Raw genomic sequence first — 14,482 nt, 5'->3', positions numbered from 1 at the left:
ACTATTCTAAGTAGATAATGAAAGTAAAATACCTAAGCCCCCAAGTTTCTTGCAATACTATTATTAGTTTGGTGTCTTGTTCTAAAATCTTTCTAAAAGCTCCTTATAATTTAATCTTTAATAAGAGATGCAAATAACCTCTTTTAGGAAACTGAAGAAAGTCACAACCTCTTTAAGTCTCAGTTTCTAGATGAGTAAGATAAATTAGACTAGATGATCTCTAAAGTACGGACTTTGCTTACTCTAAAATTTATTTGGCTTTTGTTAAATAAACATCATATACCAAATATCAAACTGTAGCTAATGGGTAGATATTTTGACATCGGTTTATATAGCTCTCCAACAACAGGGCTTTTTCAGAGATACTTCTAATCTTGGGTCTCCAGACATAAACTGGCAAGCTTTATTTGCCTGGATTCTGGGTCAAACCTTACTGAGGAACCCCCATCTTACTATCATGTAGCTTTCAGGTGGAAGAAGTCACTTACTATAGTTTCTCATTGGATTTCATTATCATTACTTGGTCTGGTGTGAATCTGAGTATTTTGCTGAAGTAAGGGTTAGGGAGATGAAGAGCCTCCTGTTTCAGGGGCCCTTTTAGCAACTTCAAATTGCAACTTTAATACTTTAAAGGCTGTGGTATTACACTACCTAGAGTTATACAAAATAATGGTAAGAATATTAATATTAAAAACAATTGATCTTTTGCAAAGATAAATCTAGGGTCAATAAAAGCATTGTACAATTTCCTAAATCCAATATGATTTTTAAAAAAAATTCTGGATGAGTTCATTTTCCATCTATATAAACATATAAGTATTGCTATAGACATATATAAATATCCAGAAGAAAATAGAAAAAATTGCAGAAGATATAAGAAACAAGCAGGACAGATATAGAGACAGACATATACTTGTATGTGCACACGTGTGTGTGTGTGTGTGTGTACACGCATGCACATACTTACCCTACTGATGGGAAATAGCTAAGTGTCTCAGTGCATAGTATGATGAACCTGGCCAGGAAGACCTGAATTAAAATCAGACACGCACTGACTGTGTGACCCTGGACAAGTCACTTAGCCTGTTTGCATTAATATATTGAAGAATGAAATCACAAACCACTTCAGTATCTTTGCTTAAAACAAAACAAAAAAAAAACCCCAAACACTCCATACTGGATCACAAAAAAATCAGACACAACTAAATGCCCAAATAGCAACATCTCTACTGATTGTTTATGCAACTGTATGTCTATTGGCTTCCTGGATAATAAACTGGATAAGCATCCTTTAACCATTTATGTGGACAGCTAACCAAAACTTTTGAATGATTATGGACCTAATTTCAGAGATTCTGCAATGTTTACGCTTGATTCAACCAGGACACTGAGACAAAAGGGAAATCTGGAGCTTCATCTGCAAGAAATCCCTCTTCCACTTGGGTTCTGTGCTGGATATCAACGATGACAGCAAGAAAGGATTCTCAGGTGGATGTGCATCCCCATTTCATAACCTGGTTATCAGTAATAACAGGACCATAGTACAAAGTTCTATCGCTGCCCTTCTCAAGACATCTTATGTAATTATAAAGAAGGTGCAAGAGATGCTCTGGAGAAAACCTCTAAGAAAGAGATGTGCTAAACATATCAAACACTTTCAACAGTACAGCAGCAAAACCTTGTCTGTCTTGTATCTTTCAGCCACATGGATGGCATTGTGTCTTCTGCAGAATGTCACTTACAAAAGTTTTTCACTTGCACATGCCTTCACTTTTGATACTTGTGTAGCTGATTCTCATCAAGATTTTTTTTAATAGATTAGAAAACAAACAAAAATAATGAGAGGTTGTACTGTAATGCACAAAGCACTGGAACTGGAGTTGAAAAGACCTGAGTTCAAATCGTAGATTCAGGTACTTCTTAACTATGTAATGCTAGGCAAGTCACTTATCCTCTATCTCAGTTTCTTCATCTGTAAAATGGAGATAATAACAGATCCTACTTCCCAAAGCATTAACTGAGATAATGTGCAAAAACTTTTTATAAACTTGAAAGCCCTATATAAATGCTAGCTACTATTATTTTTTTTTAAAAGAAAAATTACTGTCAAAATATTTAGGGGAAAAAGGCAACATGGTACATAGCAGACAAATATTGTCTGGGAATTAAGAAAATTTGAGTTCGAGCCTTGCCTTGAACAATATTGACTGTGTAACACTGGAAGGTAGCAAATCCTGAGTCCCAGGGTTCAGCAGATAAAATGTTGGAAGATCTGAATTCATATTTTGTTGAGAGAGTAAATATCAGTGTGACTTGGGGCATTGTCATTCATTTCTTTTCATTTCCTGTGTAAAAGAGGATGATAATAGCATCTTCTTCAAAAAAAGTGTATTAACTTATGTCAGTAGAATGTTCTGCAAACCTCAAAGTATTATATTAATGCTGGATATTACTGTCATTATCTAAAACTCTAAGTTGCAGAGCAAGTACTAAATATGCACTGGTGGAGAGAAATTCTTCACTAGGAGTTTACTAATTTGGTTTTATATAATTGCATATATATATATATATAATCTATATCAAAGTGCTTGTCTTTTCAAGGAAGGAAGAGATGTGGGAAAGGAGGAAGAGATTATAGAATTCAAAATGTTTTTTAAAAATAATGTTAAACATTTTCATTTGCATGTAATTGAGAAAAAATGGAGTTCTCTATTGTGTTTAATTCATAAGCCATACAAAAAAAAATACATAGGAGACCAAAATGGCTTTTAACTCTTAGGTACGAAGCATTTTCATGTGTTAATATGTCATAAGATTTATAGACAAAACTTTAAATGATAAATCAACTGATTCTAGTTTTATTCAGGAGTAAAATTATAGCCTAACATTGTTTAAGCAGGGATTCTATAAATATAGATCCTAAGCACAAAACTATCTAGTTCACATGGACCTGGGCAAGAATATGTACCATAGGGAATGCCTATGTAATATGTAATTTGATAATGTGGTTACACATTACATATTTGATATGTGTAATGTGTAATTACATATTAATATGAAGGTTATTGCATAAGCTTGATGTGTTTTATGTATACAAATTATGTATATGTATTGTATACATTTGTATTATGTATATATATATATATATATACACACAAATTATATATAATTTATGTATACAAATTTTGACTTTCCACCCATCTCTTCAAATATTTCTATTACTTTTCCCCTCATGTAGTCAGTCTAGTATAGACTAGTAGATCCATTACCTCACCATCCTCCCATTGGATAGTATGTGTCCTGGTAACAAAGAAAAACAATTAAGTAAAACTAAACATCAAATAACTGCATCTAATACCAAAGACAACATTTGGCATCTGTAGCATCCCACCTTTCAAGTAAGAGGAGCCAAATGACTTCCAATCTTCATTTTCCAGGGCTGAGACTAAGTTGTTATCAGTGATTAATATGAATTCAACTATATTTTTAGGAGGCATAATCTCATTTATAAAGCATCACAGAGCAGGATGGTAAAAAAGTTGTATTGCCTCACTAAACAACAAAAAGCCATTGAGGGAAAAATAAGTCATCTGAAGAAAGGTTGGCATCATCACCCAACTAAACAAGAAACAGAAAATGCAACATTTTTCAATGTCCTCACCTGCTCTTAAGGGGTTCACAATCTAATAGGGAAGATGAAATATGAACAGTTATGTCCAAACAAGTTTTATACAGGATAAATTGGAGATAGTTAATAGAAGGTAGGCACTAAATAGTGAGATACTACCAAATCATACAGGGCTTCTCAAAAATGCTCATCCTAACAGCTAATATAGGAAAAAGCAAATGGATAAAAACCATTCATTGCCCAGAGTATGACAGGCAGTCCTCTGTTAGGTTTCTTACTAATATATATCTTGGACAATCGCTAAGCTCTATTAGAATTTAAAGATATAAAATTTTAAATAAAGTTAAATGATGTTTCCTCTGGGAAGAGGATGTAGTTTTGGCAACTACAAAACAGCTCTTAGTTTTACCATTGCTACTGTTTGGTTGTGTCGAACTCTTCATGACCCCATGGACCATACTGTTCATGGACTATTTTCTTGGCAAAGAGACTGGAATGGTTTGCCATTTCCTTTTCCAAGAAATTAAGACAGAGGTTAAGTGAATCTCCTACAGTGGTATTGCTTGTAGGCTAATTTGAACTCAGGTCTTCCCAACTCTAGACCCAGTGCTCTAGCCCCTGAGCTGAAGTACTCTTAAATAGCTATGTATTTAAATTTCATTTCAGTAGTACTAGTCATCTCTCTTTCCTAAATGTTAAAGCACAATATCTTTTTTTAAGTGTGTGAAATGCAAATCTCTACAATTTAGAGGCCATAGCAGAGGATTTTTAATTTTTTAAGAAAATGACAAAAGTTATTTAAGTTCAGACTAATCCTTTATAATGTAAACTTTCCCAAAGGGCAACATACTTTCCTAATATTTGGACCTAAGGTAAAATTCTGTGAGATGTCTAGTCTTGTTATGTTTTGGAATAAACCCCAATACATCTTTTTCTAATTCTTTGGCACTTCAAATGAACTTAGAATTGTCTGAGGAAAAAATGCTTGCTCGAGGAGCTGTGTGAACAAGCTTGTTGTCCTCTTACTGTATCTAGACAAGCATTCAAATACTACAACTTTGGCAAATCCCATTAATACTTTAAGAAGCCAAGGACTTAGAAACTTCTAAAGAAACTTCCTGTGAAATAGTCATAGAGACAAGTTTAAGCAAGCAAAGTATATATAAAATATAGTAACAAATATAATACAAACAAAAGAAGATTTGTTTAATGACAGTGGAAATAATCATTATAATGAAGTGCCTTCTTCCTCATCATAAAAGAATAAACTGGACTAGTGGCAAAAGAAGTACATTATGATGACAAGATTAAAGAGACATTAAAAAGAAACATCCTAGTAGACGCCCAGGCTCCAGGGAAGTTCTTGTGGACAAATGATTCCTTTAAAACTGCCTTATGTTATCAATGAAGTCTTTCTTGATAAAAATTAAAGTAGTAAAAATTGGGTGGGTATATGATTGTAAGTGCTTTCAGTCTTGTTGTGGTGAAAATCTATTGTTTTTACTTATAATTGTCTCAAGTTACATGTCATAACCAAAGATGAGAGGCTGACATATAATTGGGGAATACTGGGAAAGGGTTAGCTGCTCTTGAAGTGCTATATTTTTAGTAGCAGCAATCCGTAGGGAAGCTAGTATTTTGGCTTCCCATGATTTCTCATCATTTAAAGAGGCTCACACTTTAAAGAGGCAAGGGATACAGGGGTAACTACAAACCCATTATAAGCCAGACTGACCTTTGTAATCAATAGTTTAAGTACATTTATACATTCATTGTTAATATTTAGCTTGAGGGAAAAGTTCATTTCCAGAAAGGACAGGTAGTAGATTTCAAAGAAAATTCCATATTATATATCAATTAATAAATGAAGAAACTGAATTTTACTGTTTACTTACTCCATGTTTGCTGTCCCATTTTAATTCAAAATTTTATGGCCCTTAATCAAATTTTCTTAGTGTTCATGGCAAAACTGACATGCTATTTATAAAAAAATTAGTCACATAATAGTTTTTTAATGGGCTAATAATAATAACACAACATAGCACAGTAGTACAGATTTTTGTGGTCAGAAGGCAGCCAACTTTGAATCCTTACTCCAACATTTACTAATTTTGACCCTGAGCTTAAACTCTCAGTCTCAGTTTTCTTATTCATAAAATAGGAATAATCCCCATACCATCTACTTTACAAGGTTGTTGTGAAACAATGGAACTTTAAGCTTTTAAGTATAAACTTTAAAATACTATGCAAATATGAATTCATATCATTATTATATAGATTTAATAGCAATTTATCTTTGGATACTAGTAAGTAACTATAATATATATAATATGATAAAAGAAAATTTAAAACTCTATAAAGTACTGAAAATGCCAGTTATCATTTAAATGTATTCAATTAATTACCAATTACTTTCAGTGGTTAATATTAACACTAATTTAGTGTCTTCTATTTTCATTTTTAAATTGAAAGTGAAACTGACATCCATAGTAGAATATAATAGCAAATTTCATCAGTTTTCAGAGAAAATTATTCTTTAATTAAGCAACCTATATAGTCAAAGACATTATTACCATGATAAAATTCTCAATGATTTTGGCTTTCTACTGAAAAAACACAGGATTCTTATTTAGAGGGCTTTCGTTCATTGCTTAGAGAAACAATTAGTCTTGATAGATTAGAATTTTCCTCAAAGTTCTACAACAGTATTTCACTAGATGCCCTTGGTTTCTCAAAGACATGTCAGCAGAGGACTCTGGAACTCTTTGGACAAGATTTAAAAAGGTGCAAATACTTTGTGTACAGAGTGGATACAACAGATCTTGTGTCTCAAGAATTTTATCATTAGAGCTATGAGATGGTAAATTTTTTGGACTAATAATTTACAAAGAACTCTTTCCTAAGGTAAAATGTGGCTACAGTATACACTACAGTAGGCCAAAAAGTACTCATGCAGAAGAAATAAAAGATACTTGAAGCAATGAAGTTTTATATTTTTAAATTCCAAATATAATTTTAGTCAGTTATTTTTAAAAATTTAAGCATATGGTCTTATTAATACTAAGGAAAAGTTAAAACAGTTGTGACAGAGAAAAGGAAAGTTGACTTAATCATCAAAAATTATCATGGTTGTAAAAACATTAATGCAGTGAATTAGTATAGCAAATGGAGAAGTGATATTCTATAGTTAATTTCTATTCCTTCAGTATCTTCTCTAAAAAGAAATAAAAATAAAATGTTATTCAGTTAAGGAGGATGATAAAGTATGATTCGTGGAAGTATATCAGTTTCTTACAAACAATCTAGTCACTGCAAATGTTTCTACTTTATTGTGCCAATGGGGATAGAAAGAAGCATATGAGAAACAACAACAAAAATTTGGAATCACGTAAATAAAGTGACTAAAATGTCCATATCCTTTGAGTCAGAAGACTTATACAAGATTATTCATTCATTGATAAGAAAGTTCTCATATACACCAACATTTTAGAGCAGCATTTTTTGTACATGTTAAAAGAATTGGAAGCAAAGTAGAATTAATAAATAAATTGTGGTATATAAATGTAATACAATTGTGGTGTAAGAATTAATAAATATGATAAATCAAGAGAAATATGGAAAGATTTACGTGATCTGATCCAGAGTATAGTAAAAAGAGTCAAGAAAACACATAACACAGTAACTGAACAATATAAAAGAATCATAAAACAATCAAATGTAAATGCTGCAAAATTTCAAAGAACAAGAACAGCTGTGAGAAGACATGTTACTTTGCAGAGGCAGAAGGTCTATAGGCATATATTTTTCAGACTTACTTTTAATGATTTTTTTCTCTTTAAAAATATATGAGTATTTTTATAAGAGGACAAAGGAGAGATATTGGGAGAAATTTTGGTGATATAAGATGCAAAAAGATATAATTAATTTTTAAACAAAGATCACGTAAAGTACTAATGCTAAAGAAATGCTAATAATAATAATAATAATAATGCTAAATGCCCACTTATGTCATGAATTGTGCTAGGCACCAGGAAAAACAAATATAAAAGATTTTTAAATTACTAGAAAGAGCTGACCTTCTATCAGAGGAGATAATATATACACACGTATAAAAATATATAGAAAATAAATACAAAACAAGTAAAAGGAAATTAAATACAAGGTAGGTAGGTTGTAAGAATACTGGAAGATGAGAAATCACAAAAGAATTAGTGTAGGTCTATTCATCTTTTAAGCTCAGAAGACTGTGTGGAGCAGTGAAAAGAAGTCAGAGGATTTTAAAAATTCCACCAGTTCTCTACTTAAAACTTAAAAAACAAAACATAAACTTGGACTACTCATTAAATATTTTTAAGTCCCAGTGTCCTTCATCTGTATAATCAAAGAGTTAAACTAGACTAAATCTCCACTTGTCATTAGATATTCTGCTTGGTTTTGATTGTCTTCATTATTATCTTCATCATGACTGAAGCTAGATTTTTAGACTATTTTGGTATATTGTCTTCTTCCTCTAAATTGTAAGCTCCTTGAGAGAAGGGCCCACACTTTCTTTTCTTATTTATATCCCCAATGTTTAGTGCAGTCTCAGGCATATAGTAGGCACTTAACATATTTATCATAAAGTACCTGTAAGTCCCCTCCCCCCATTCTAAATCTATGAATTAATATAGGTCTGCTTTTTGTGGTTTTGATGGCATTGTTTATTTTTTCATAGTTTTTTAAAGAATATTATGTAAAGTAATCGAAGAACACATCCTTCCCTCTATTAGTATTGAAATATAATAGAATATCCAGTTTCATTTCCGAAGTTTTCTGCTACTTTATTTTTTTTTCAATTATCATTATGTGTAACTTAGGTTAAATGAATTGGTCTATAATGATCACATATATAAATACTTCCTTTCTTAAATATTGGTATTATGGTATTTCCTTTACTCTGTGGACATCTTGTTTGATTTAAAAGAATCTTGATTTAATCTTTGAAACAATTCATCTTTTCTTCTCTTCAGTTAGCTAACATCAGATGATATCCCCTTTAATCCCTGTGCTTTCCCTATTTTTATGTTATTCTTTATGTTAATTCCACTTTTATTGTGCCTTTATCTACTTCATTACAATTTCCTTTTCTCCAATCTCTTCTAATTCATTCTTCTTACTTACTATCCCTTCCTAATGGGCAAAATATATCTTCCCACATCTCCCTTACTCTTGTTCTTTTCCTTTTTATATTTAGTCTGATAAGTCATTTTGGCCTTCTATCACCAAACAGCTAAAATATGAGAATCATAGAAAGAAATGTTAATTATAAATAGTAATCATCTTTCTGGCAAGTGCAGCCTTTTTAATAAAACTACATAATTTACTTTTCATATTTCACAGGAGGTATTCTTTCAAAAGGACATAATTTCAACTTGGTGGCTGCATCAAATATGATAACCATGAAAAGAAGATTATCACATCTTCACAGAATTCTGTTGCATCAACAGGTAAAACTACATGGGAGAATGTAACATCCATGTAGTAAGTAGAATTCATATAAACGGCTTTGCCTTCTTATTTAAATAATGGGGCACAGGATAAACTAGATGTCTGGAAAAAATCTTGGAAATGTGAACTTTTTTGGCAGTGTTCTACTCTCAACATCTGTTGACGTTGATTCTACAACAGAAGTTATAGAATATTTTGAGGCAAAAGATTTCTCAGACTAAATTCTATTTGGTACAAGATTCAAAAGATTTATAAATTTCAAAGAGTATTAATTTGGATTTAATTAACTAAAGATCACAAACCTTAAAAGCTAAGATATCTGATATATATTATGTGAAGAATTTTATATGGAGAGAAGATAAATCTGCCAGACCTAGTATGACTTCATATAGGCAACTAAGATTTGAACTCCTCTTTGGATGACATTTTAACTAATAACTTAGATTGCTTCATTTCTTTTAAATAACTCTGTTTCTTTCTTATGCATCTTGAAACTTGACATGAATACATTCCTATTTTTTTTATTTTCCTTATTTATTTTTATTTCACTTGCATTTATTACTTATTTTTAGTTATATTGATCTATTCTAAGTAACTTAAATAGCTTCAACAAAACATTCAATAAATGTTACTTATTTCTATTTTTAATGTTTGGATTTTAACATATACAGAATTTTTCCATATACAGTCAAATGTATTCCTTGACATAAAACTTTTAGTTCCAATTACACAGACTAAGACTTAGTGGACTAAATATGGTAGTGGTAGCTGTCCAAACAGTATAAAGGATCCTGGACTTGGGAATGAGAAAGCCTAAATCCTGATCATGTCATACAATGTGGCCCTAACTTATTCCACTCCCTGAATTTTAATTTTTTTGTATGTAAAATGAGTTTGGACTACATAATAGCAAGGATCCCTGCCAGATGTAACACATGCTTTACATAAGGTGTCAATTGAAATACTTCAATATACTTGGCCCCCTCAATATTTCCACAATTCTTTTCCTTCTCCTTCATCCTACAGCAAACTTAATAGTTGATTTATAAGTCTTTATGCCCTAGAAGTAGCTCATGTCACCAAAACCTTGATGCAATTCAAAATATTTTGAATATTTTTTTTCTTCAAGCCATTTACCTCTTCCTAAAAGTCCTTTTCCTAAAAGTAATTGCTTCTCATAAACCAGTACTAAATTACTTTGTGGTTTTCAGGAAATGTAATTTAGTAATTATTAGAGGTTACCTTATAGGGGAAAAAAATACAAATCATCAGCCTCAAGTATCTCTCTGACTCTAATTCACCCTTCAGAGAGCTGCCAAAGTAATTGTCTTAAAGTATAAACTTCACCATGACATTCTCCACTCCTATTACATTCAATAAACTCCAGTATCTCATATGTTCCTATTACTTTCAAGAACAATTAATTATAAAGTTCTTTTTTTTTTTTTTGTATTTAAAGTCCTTCATACCCTAGTCCCTTCCTATGGGTCTTTATACTTTAATCCACTTCATGATTCAACAACATGGTCCTTTTTGCTGTTTCTCACCCATGACACTACATCTTCTTTCATCACCTTTTAGAATATTTAGCTTCCTCCAATACTCATCTCAAAGAGCACTTTCACCAATAAGACTTTCCACTCTCCTTACCCTCCAGATGCTAGAACCTTCTTGCAACTTGCAACTATTTTGCATGTAACTTGTGTGCAACTATTTAGTTACATGTTTCCCATTAGAATATACTCTCCTTCCCAATACCTCTAATTTTGTCCGCCTGCATTTTGGATTTCCTTCACAGGCTAATTGTACACTATTTCAAAGTTTTTATACAGGAAAACAACTGTTTGAACATGTATACATATATTGTATTTAATTTATACTTTAACATATTTAACATGTATTGGTCAACCTGCCACCTGGGGGGGGGGGTAAGGAGGGGAAAAATTAGAACAAAAGGTTTGGCAATTGTCAATGATGTAAAATTACCCATGCATATATCTGGTAAATAAAAACTATTAAAATATTTTAAAAATGATAAAGACAATGTGCTAAAAAGTGCTGTTAGAAATAAAGGTTAAATATTTTGGAACTTAACTTACCATGGGTGATGCTAATAAAGTGTCCGTATATTGACAAAAATAAAAAATGGCATAAATAAAAAAAATTTTAAAAAAAGAATATACTCTCCTTGAAGGCAGAGAATTTTAGCTTTTTTGGTATTCCTCAAATTTACAAGGCATCACACAGAGAAAATGTCTACTGAAATGTACTGAAACAATAACAGCAAAAGACAACTTTAAAAATTTTCATATTTTGAAAATCCTACCACTTCAAAAATGTCCATACTGCTATTACTAGGTTATAGATAATAAAAAACTACAAATGATAGATTTTGAGCAGAGATCAAAACAGCTTTTAACATAATTGAATTTTTTTTAAGATATGCTTAAGAATGTAGCTCATAGAATCTAGCAATCCAAAATAACTATGAATATGCCACAAACAGAGAAATTATTTCCAGTTCCTACTCATAAGCTAAGGAATGTTGTGGAAGGGAGTAAGATAGAAGCAGTAAACTTTTAATGAATGGATGCATGTATCTTCCTTTGGCTAATCAATGCCAAACTCTAGAAGTAAGCTTTGCTATAAATGCATATTGGTTGTACATAAATACATACATACATGTATGTATGTATGTCATATTTTAGCACCCAATTCAAATTTGGGTTTTCTTTTGTTTGTTTTTATCCAATATCCAATTTTATCCAATAGGATGGAAATAGTTTGCATGGTACACAATAGCTTCTGAAACAATCATTTCTACTTTCAGAGACTTATGGTGTTGAAGCCATCATTTGTATGAATATTCTAATACTGCATATAATTGTTTATGATCCATTTTAAAAAACCTTGGCAAAATGCATCAGTTTTTTAAATTTAACTGCCTTAACCAATTTCAAATTTTCATTTTTATGATAATTCCAGATGTCATATTTAATATTCACCAGCTAACTAATGTTCATCAGCAACCAAAAAATTCAAAGAGCAGTGATATTAAAATTTTTTCTTTAATTAAAAGATTATTAATCATTAAGTGTACTTCCTCTTATCTTCTCCTGCCCTAACAAGATGAAGCATGTCCTATTTTGATATAGTTTGTTATAAGCAAAAAGCCTCTGATGTTAGACACAAACTTAACAATCTTGGCTATTTGGTTTCTTATCCTTGAATAGACAAGAGAAAACATGTTGAATGGCTGAGGAGAAATACAACAAGAAGTAACACTGGGGAATCTGACAAGGAAAGAAAGAAAAACTGTAGGACAAGAACTAAATAAGTATAAAAATTTAAGTCTATTTGTTATAGGGCAGATACTCCTAGAAACATTAGTAGCCCTTGAAGATATTTCTGTGTTATAGTTCAGTATAACTCAAGTTCATAATGAATGAATGAAAAGCAATTATCAGCTACTTACTAAGTGTCAAATACTAAGCTAAGCACTGGGGTCAAAAAAAAAAAAAAAAAAAAAGAGAGAGAGAGAAAAACTGAGTCAGTCTCTGTTCTCGAGGAATTAACACTCTAATTGGGAGAGTACTAAAGAAAACTCAGTTGGGAAGTCCTGAGGGGTAAAAATGGACTGAGGCAAACAGCAAAGCTCAGTAATATTTAGTTGACAGAAGCATATCAGATGATAGTGCCATGGGAAGGGAAGGCCCTCAGAGATGCCTGAAGCAGGGTAGATAGTAACTAGATAACATTAGGAGGCAGTGAAGAGCACTACAAAGTTTGGTGGGTTCACTGTGTTGTGGAGAGAACAGAGTTGTTAATTTCCAGCACATCAAAAACAAGCAAAGAGTTAACCAGCAAAGAGAAGTGTATCCCCAGTGGTGGCAGATCTTCCTACTTCATCTGGCTGTGCCCATTAGATTCATAAACTCATGTACCATAGAATCTTGCATTTAAAATGGACACTGGAAATTATCTAGTCTGATCTCTCAATGGATTCTCCATTTCCTTAATAGTTAACTCCCCAGAGACAACTCCTGTTGTTGAACAGCTATTAAACCTAGCTCCAATATGTTATGTTACTTGATACCTGCCACTAGCACTAGCACTGGCTCACTAAATATCTATCTTCTATTGCTCTGAAATCTTACCTTGTAATTATTTGTAACCCATTTGACTAATTTTGCCTTCTCCAAGAAGAATGAAGAATATTCTGTTTCTCATAGACAATTCCTTAATCCTTGAAGATAGCTATCATGTTTCTCTTAAATCTTCCTTCCTAATCAATTCTTACTACTATTCTTCACACTCCAAACTTTGCCCAGTTTATCAATGTTTCTTATAAAACACGGCACTCAGAACTGTTTCAATCTCACTAGTATAGAATCTGGGCAACAAACTTCTAATGATAAAGCCCCATCACATTGTTCTTCCATATTAGCTTTGTAACCAATTAAAATTTCCAGATCTTTCAAAAATATAAATGGCTGTCATATATACCATATTTTCTATCTGTGCAACTGAGTTTTTGAGTCTTAGTGGAAAATATTATATTTAATTATATTTTCTTATTTCTTTCAATTTACCATTACAACAATTAAGATAATTCTGAATGTTAAATCTGTAATATATAATCTATCCTACTCAATTTGTATCCTTTGTAAATCCGATGTATAGCTTTATGCCTTCACATAAGTAATACTCCAGTTTCCAGGAGTCTGTAATCCTACCTTATTCATGTCAAGTGTTCCCTCCAATGATGTACTTAGTGACCCATTTATTTCTATGTATCTTGTGTAATTCTTACAGATGTTCTCCCAAACATGGAGCCCTCTCAAAAGAATAGATGGTTTTTATGTCCTTCCCAGTGACTCTGTATGGATATCAATGGAGCACAAAAGTAAGTCTATATATGTTATTAATCACTCTACTTTGTCAATCACCAAATATCAGCCCTTTCTCTCTCATCTGAGCTCACAATTGGAAAAAAAAAAAAGTAAGCTTCTGTTACAAATTATGTGCAATATCAAATTATGTATTGCTTCAATAGGACAAATCCAAATTACACATAAAATATCTGCTCAACAGATCTAAAAAGTTACCTTAATATTTCAAGGAGTATAATAGCTATGACATTTTATTGCTTTAAATATTTGTTACTATACAATGAATCTTTTGTTGTAAGAAATATTTTAGTGTAATGGAGGAAATTAATAATGTCCTATAACTGATATGTATTCTATACAATGAGTATCTTTTCTAGAAGGGTTTTTTTGTCCCATTTGGAGAAAACCTTTATGTGAGTTTCATATAAGCATAATTTTAGAGAGTTTTCCAGAGTTCTATTCCACAGTGTTAGTA

General features: G+C 31.7%; 1 protein-coding gene across 9 annotated transcripts in view; it reads right to left on the bottom strand.

Moving 5' to 3' along the window:
• EXOC6 (exocyst complex component 6) overlaps positions 1–14,482 on the bottom strand; it is a 194,462-nt gene that overhangs the window by 22,299 nt on the left and 157,681 nt on the right. Inside the window, exon 22 of one of the 9 annotated variants that reach the window (XM_074295884.1) lies at positions 13,854–13,994. The exons of the other annotated variants lie outside the window; for them this stretch is intronic. Coding sequence (XP_074151985.1) covers positions 13,956–13,994 — 39 coding nt within the window. The 3' untranslated portion in view covers positions 13,854–13,955. Of the gene's footprint in view, positions 1–13,853; positions 13,995–14,482 lie in introns of those variants that run through there. 9 annotated transcript variants of the gene reach the window in all.

This window comes from Sminthopsis crassicaudata, chromosome 2 (genome assembly GCF_048593235.1).
Source record: "Sminthopsis crassicaudata isolate SCR6 chromosome 2, ASM4859323v1, whole genome shotgun sequence".
Taxonomy (NCBI): domain Eukaryota; kingdom Metazoa; phylum Chordata; class Mammalia; order Dasyuromorphia; family Dasyuridae; genus Sminthopsis; species Sminthopsis crassicaudata.
This window is presented reverse-complemented; position numbering and strand designations above follow the sequence as displayed.